This window comes from Trachymyrmex septentrionalis, unplaced genomic scaffold (genome assembly GCF_001594115.1).
Source record: "Trachymyrmex septentrionalis isolate Tsep2-gDNA-1 unplaced genomic scaffold, Tsep1.0 scaffold79, whole genome shotgun sequence".
NCBI classification, from domain to species: domain Eukaryota; kingdom Metazoa; phylum Arthropoda; class Insecta; order Hymenoptera; family Formicidae; genus Trachymyrmex; species Trachymyrmex septentrionalis.
Genome location: NW_017305977.1, coordinates 132,217 through 139,759, shown reverse-complemented (window position 1 = coordinate 139,759; position 7,543 = coordinate 132,217). Strand labels below are relative to the sequence as shown.

General features: G+C 33.5%; 1 protein-coding gene across 8 annotated transcripts in view; it reads right to left on the bottom strand.

The window, feature by feature from the left end:
- The window catches only part of LOC108754319 (AT-rich interactive domain-containing protein 2), a 110,864-nt gene extending 103,550 nt beyond the window's left edge, over positions 1-7,314 (bottom strand). For 6 of the 8 annotated variants that reach the window (XM_018496535.1, XM_018496536.1, XM_018496537.1 and 3 more), the window contains exons 1-3: positions 6,875-7,314; positions 6,587-6,741; positions 5,727-5,820 (exon numbers count right to left, since the gene is read on the bottom strand). In XM_018496535.1, coding sequence (XP_018352037.1) covers positions 5,727-5,820; positions 6,587-6,741; positions 6,875-7,084 — 459 coding nt within the window. In that variant the 5' untranslated portion in view covers positions 7,085-7,314. The remainder of the gene's footprint in view (positions 1-5,726; positions 5,821-6,586; positions 6,742-6,874) is intronic. The other 2 variants (XM_018496540.1, XM_018496542.1) reach the window with 1 other exon arrangement.
- Between the last annotated feature and the right edge of the window lie 229 nt (positions 7,315-7,543).

The following is a 7,543-nucleotide window of genomic DNA, read 5'->3' as shown; positions in this document are numbered from 1 at the left end:
TTTTTTATAAATTTGCTCGAAAAAATACATAATAAATAATACATTAATACATTAATACATTTTATATTTATTACAATAAATATTTGAAAGATAAAAATTAAAACTAAAATAAATTAAATTAAAAATTTTTTTTAATTTTCTAAAAATCGAAAAAACTTTATCATGAAATCTTAAAATATTTAAAAAAAGAATAAAAATACAATGACTAATGGACAATTGAGAGCAATAATCAACGCAATTATTCGTGCGTAATAATTAACAAATATATTGTTCAAGACGTTACGTACAAATAAGAAGATTCGAACATTTCGGCTCCGTTCGAGCCATCAGTGATGTCTTATGGACCTTGAAGAGAGACTTCTCAGCTATTCTTTCAGACCTATTTTATCCGGTACGATTAATTTTTGAATCTATCATTGTATTTTTATCCCTTTTTTATCTCGAGAACTCAATTTATGTTATTTTTATAATCTCAAAATATTTGTTATGTATAATAGATTTTTTGTGAATTTTTTCAAGAAAATAGTATTTTTAAGAAATCACAAATATATATTTTGTACAGTATAAGTTAATAAATAATTGAAGGAAAAATTATACATAGCTTTCAATAATTTCACATAAGTATTTAAAAACAAAAATTTCAGTTTTTTGTTTGTTTACTTTACGATTTATAGAATAAAAACTGTGCCAGTTTGAAATTTTTTAGTTTTGAAAGAATTTTGGAAAATTTCTCTATAAAAAAAACTCGACTTTCAAAGTACGTCGAAAACTTTTATTATTTTGAAAGTTTAGTTATTGGGCTTCGTGGCAATGATGCAATTTCAGCTTAAATCGCGCCGGTATTTCATTTTGGGTTTTTTTAAGTGTTTTTTTTTTTTAGTGAATCCACACCCACACAACCCAATAAAACCCGGTAGATTATCAAACTCTGATAAAAGTATGAAGATATGATTATCATAAAAATTAATAGTTTACAACAATAGTTTATAACATCGCCTTTTATTTTTCATGTCAATATGTGTTAATATAAAATATAAAATCTCATATGATCGGTTTTTCGATATTTCTACCTTAATTCCTTTATATGTAAAATAATAATTATTATTATATGTAGAATAAGTAAAGGAATTATATTATATAAAAAAAAATCATAATTTTGTTTTAATAAGGGAGATAATCTTCATATTTCTTCTTTCCAACTAGAAAAAAAACGTGATCAAAATACGTCCTCCTCGAAACCGTACCATTTTCATGTAAGACTTTTGTCAATCACACACGCACACACACATGCGCGCACGCACGCACGCACGCACGTCTTATTCTCGATATATTTTAGTACGTCAAGTAAAATAAAACACTCAGTGCATGTATATTGGCTTTGATTTTGACAAATGTTATCCAGGTCATAATCGTGAACAATATTTAAGAGGTTTTAGTCATCGGTCGGGCACCTTGATAATATTACGGTACTGTAACTTTCAAGCCTTATAACTTGCAAAGAGTACTTAACAAAAAAATATGTTATTATAATGTTTTAAAAAATTTTCGAAGTAAATTTAAAAAGTAACCTTGTCCTGACCTTGACAACGCCACCCAAGGTCAAACAAATAATATCATCTTATATCTCTCTTAAAGTCAAAAAACTTTCATCTGAAACATTTTTCGATTTAACGAAGTGTTTTCGAGACATTTCCGTGAATCTTTTAAAATGGGACACCCTGTACAATATATACACATGTGTGCATGCGTGTGTGTGTGCGCACGCGCGCGCGCGTGCGTGTGGAGAGAGAGAGAGAGAGAGAGAGAGAGAGAGAGAGAGAGAGACTATGAGATATGGATTTCATTTTAGATAAATGCTAGAAGTCTATGGACAGAATTAAAAAAAATAATAGATCATTTTGAAGGGAATTTAATAGACTTTAAAATAACGTTATATAAAATTTAATTCAAATTCCATTTTTTTTTAATTAAAGAAATGTAAAAAGTGAGCAAATCACAAAGTCAAAAAATTGTGCTCCTAATATGAGATGCCCCAAGAAATCGATAATAAAACACAAAGTATATCAGTATTGCAATTAAAAAACTTTATTTCATGTTTCTAAAATGCTAATAAACACAGTCAGCGTGTGTGAAAAATGAGCATGCGATAGATAATACCCAGAACTCGTCTTCAGGTAGTTGAAATCAAGCATCGCAGAAATAGGCACTTGACGTTCATTCCGATTGTCCTTTTTATTATTGTACAATGACATTTACTTTTTAGCAACAATTTTCACTATAATATAGGAGCATGGATTATTTCATATTAGAAATACCCTAGGGATCTCATATTACGATTTCCATGCCTTATGATTGTAGGATCATCAAATCTAACTTCTATAATTAAACAATTCAACATATTTTTCTATTAGTACGACCTTACTCTATCATGAAAAATTTATTGCCAAATATTTATTTATTAAATAATAAACAAGATTTAAAGGCTCATCTCAATAAAACTTGAAGATATTCAAATTCTAAAATCTTTTTTTACAATTACTACAGGCATGATCTAATAATGAATTTTCTACTAAATAGTCTTCAATCCAAGAGCAATAAATTCATGAGGGAACCAATAGCGTTTATTAGTTTAGCAGAAACGCCGCTATCTCATATTAAGCGTCTATCTCATAATAGAGGGCTTTCCAACACACACACATACACACGCGCGCGCGCGCGCGCGCACACACACACACATATGAGACGATCTATGTCAACTGGATCACCTGCGTGCCCAAAAATCAGCATAAAAAAAATAAATGTTCAAGGTCTCAAATTATTCGTATGTGCATGTCTTTCGAAAGAAATGTGCCGTTTTGAGATATCCAATATGACGGATCCAATACAGCATCGAGAAGCGATAAACATTGCATGCAAATGTTTACCGCTTCGACATTTTCTTGCTTAAACTATTGTACTGATCCTCAATTGGCTTCAAAATGATTATTTATAGGTTTTTCGGGATTGCAAATTACGAATCTGCTGTCAAAATTTGATACATACTGACGCATATATTGTACACATACTGTCGCAATACACCTTTTTACAATTAAAAATCAATCACCACGTGCTGAAAACTAGTGATGAAATACTTTTTATTCTAAGACTAACTTATAGTTTACCCCTTCACGCTCAGGATTAAAAAGCTTGGGAATTAATAAAGGTTGAAGGTCTAAAAGTATAGGGCTCAAGGTTTCGTACGCTGATCGTCATATTGAATCTACTATTTTGAATTTCAAAATTTTGTACATATACGAGGTGTTTGTAAGTTTTGACAAAGCGCTCGTGTGTAGACAGAGCGGACTAAATTGAGTCAAAAAGTCCTTTATCATTTTGCAATAGTTAACGAGATATTAAAAATTGCCGAATATTGGTCATCAATAATTTTTTTTTCAAATACTATCAACTTTACAGAAAAACTACAAGAGACAAAAATTGTTTATTTTGTTCTCATAAAACTCTAAAAATTTGTTTATCAACTTTTTGGTACTGCATATTCTCATTTTTATCAACATGAAAAAATACGGTATTAAAAAATTCTGAAAAAAATTCTTAAAAAATTCTCAGAACTTTATGAGAAGAAAATAAACAATTTTTGTGTTTCGCTATTTTTCTGTAAAATTGATAATAAAAAATTATTTAAGATCAAAATTTAGCGATTTTTAGTAATTAATATCTTGTTAATTATTGCGAAAATTGAAAAATGATAGAGGACTTTTCGAATCAGTTTAGTTCGTTACACACAAGCTTTGTGTATACACATGCGCGAGCGCGCAGGGTGTTTCACAACTACTGAATTTCCGCTTACGGACACATTTTTTAGGTAATTTTGAGACAAAAAATCCTAATACAAAAATATCGAGGCTATAATAGTTTTTAAATTATAATTGGTTAAAAGTAATGTGTAATTCAAAAACTATTATAGCCTTGATATTTTCGTAGTTAGGATTTTCGTCTTAGAATGTTCAAAAGAATCCAGAAATAATAATAGAGGCTGTACAAGTGAAATGGTTTTTTATTTATAAGTTTATCAGTCATTTAAAGTTAATAAAGTTATAATTCAAAAAATTATTATAGCCTCGACATTTTTGTATTAGAATTTTCGTCTCAAAATTATCTCAAGAATATGTCCTTAAGAGAAAATTCAATAGTTGTGAGACACCCTGTATATACAGGGTGGGGCATTTTAATCGCCTTAGGCGAATATCTCAGAAACTAAGAAAGATATAAGAAAAAGTTTTATAGGAAAGTTGTAGGTTTTCTTGAGGGAAAGAAGGTGGAAATAATGGATTTTAGATAGGGGGCATTAGCAAGATCAAATCAAGGTCAACATGATTTTTTTAAATGAAATCCCCCTATTTGTTATTGCATATTCTTGTAGCACACCTCGAGAGCTTTCCAAAATACTATAATAAAATATTTTTTCACGAAGTACTTTTCGAGTTATAAGGCTTGAAAGTTACAGCACCGCTAGCATTAACATTACGCAAGGTGTCCGACCGAGAATAATGTGAGGCTAAAACCTCTTGAATGTTGTGCAGGATCTTCTTTCTCCCAAGAAAACCAACAATTTTCATATAAAACTTTTTCTTGTATCTCTCCTAGTTTCTGAAATATTCACCTGGGGCGATTAAAATCTCCACCCTGTATATATAAAATGACATAATGGTAATATTATACATATTATCATTTATTATTTTGTAAAAATATCGATATAATATAGCTGAAGGAAAACTGTACATAATTCGTTGACGAATTTTATGTAAATATTTCTATAAACTTAACTTAATTGTCCATTTACTTTTATAAATTGCTTAAGTCTTAAAAAGAACAATTTTATTCATAAATATTAACTTTACTTACATATATATATCTTTAATAATAAACTCCAAAATTATCCACTGTAAATGCTGTGATTTTTCGAGTAACTGTTTGATAGTGTAAAACAAGATTAAAATTAATCTACATTGATAAAAATGGACGCAACTTGAATCTTGACTAGAGTTCTACAAATGCGTTTACACATAGAATAATGTACGCTTCGAGAATCGTGAGCAATATATTTCATGCATTATAGATCAAACTACAGTTAACTGTATAATTAATTTAACTGCAAGAATAGAACGGCAGCTCTTGAAAAGGATACGTATATATTTATCGATACAATTTCTACTTTCTGCAATATTATTGACATTATTCTTGGGCGTACACCGCGTTTTTACACAACGTCGACTTTAGTTCCAACAAAATCAATTGCAACCGAATGCTAATTAAAAGCGAGGCGAAAATTCATTTCGCATTTCGTCCGACCCATACCTTTAATCAAAACATGATATAAATCAAAATGAGATGGTGGCCATAGTGATTTTGTAAGCAATTTATCTACTCAATGTAGGATATTCCTTATTAAACTGCGTTGTATGTGCGTGTGTATGTATGACTTCATAATACACACACACACACACACACATACACACACAAAAGATAATTTTTTGTTGTATAACAATGCTACAATGTTTGATACACCCTTGTTAAGCAATACATTGTAACTGGACGTTAAAAACAACATTAATATTAATCTGCAGATATATACTTTATTTTAAATATAATTAGGAGAACAAGCTAAAATAATTAATTTACAATATATTTAGTTAAAACTCTTTTAATTTAATAAAAAAAAGACTCACTTTAATCCATCCTCCATGAGCGGTCACTACCACGTACAGTAAATACAGATCTATATCCTTCCCATTTATCTTTGGAGACTTCTTGAAGAGAGTCCTAAAATTAGAAAAGAATGTTTGTAATATCGGACAAGTTTTAAATAAATTTCACTATATTTAGATAATTAATTTTTCATAAATTAGAAAGCAATTTTTTCCGTTTTAAGATTTATGACTTGATAAAAATATCATGTAAAAAGTAACAAGTACATAATCGTGTTAACACTGTCATATATTTCAATAGATTCTCTTTATGAATGTAAAGAATAATGTAAAGATCTTTCAAAAAAATCAAATACATTTTCTATCCATAAACAATAAGACAGAGAGAGAAAAGTGGCAAGTATCTACATTCATAGAATCTTAATGGAAAATTTAATCGATAAATTTGTGAATTTGGCAGAGAAACGGTGCCGAAAGAAAATCTAGTTTCTAAATCCAACCAATGAAACGAATTTGAGTACGCGATGTAGCGAGCCTTACAAAACATTAGTGCATAACGCGTGTTATTTCCGTTTATACGTAGGAAGAAAAAAAAAATTGGCGGTTCTCACGTAATCGTGATACAAGATCCGAAGCTAAATCGAATCACGACAACAGTACACTCATAACATATTTATGTTACACCGTCGCACATTTCGAGAATATCTCGAACGCTATACATCGTATATGCACATACATACGTACGTACATATGTGTATACTTGTGTACAGAAGGGTAATCGGTGTATGTACTAAAGTCTTTCCGCGAGGCACGTTTTCCTGGCGCGTGCAAAACGCGTCCACACGGAAAATACTCACGGGAAACGGTCGGTAAATACGAACCTTTGTCCTCGAAACCCGACAAGAATCGAAGGAACGAAGTCGAACCTAACCTCAACGTGCGCTGGCGCGCATTGGCGGCTTCTGATCGTCGATTCTGGCGGTCGGGTGATGACGGTCGGGAGAGAAGGGGAGAGGGGGAGGAAGAGGAGAGCGATCTAAGTTGGAGATAAACGTATGTATGTACGCACGCAGGATGGCGAGATGAGGAAGATGGAGGAAAGAGGGGGGGGAAATGTACTTTATCACTCCATCAGATGCAGTACCTACATGTGCATCATCTTGGCTTACCCTCGAGTCTCGTGGAAGTGTCGGAGGTCCTTGAGGAAATTGTCTCTCTCCTTCTCGTACGTGACGGGGTCCTTGTTGAGGATCTTGGCCATGTTTGCGAGTACGAAGTGCGCGTGTGTTCGGGCGTGCTAATCGGGGTTGGTGTGCTCCGGATTTACAGGGCACGACGCAGGGGTAGCGGGCAGAGAAATGGAAGGAGGTGCAGCACATGGGCGCGCACGGGAGCACATTTACACGAGGAGCGTCCTGCTGCGGTTGCTGCTCTCACAGCGACGTACGGCGGCGACGTGCGAGGGCGAAGGCGAGGACTACCGCGGGTCGACACGAGGTCGCGACCCGCTTCCGACATCGGGTCGTCTTGCACCCAAGTCGGCCGGTGGCTTCTTCGATACTTTTTTTTTCTGTCTCTCTCTCTCTCTCTCTCTCTCTCTCTCTCTCTCTCTCTCTCTCTGTCTTTCTTTCTCTTCGTTCGTTCACTCGCTCACTCGCTCTCTCGCTCGCGCGTACGAAACGAAACAGCGACGACGACGATGACGACGACGGGGCAGCGGCAGTGGCAGCGGCTTTTTCCTGCCGCCCCTGAATTACCTGCTCGCTGCCGCGAGCGTCCACGCGCGACTATGACACGAGATTCTCGCGCCGCGTGCACGAAAAATCGGTATGCGCCAC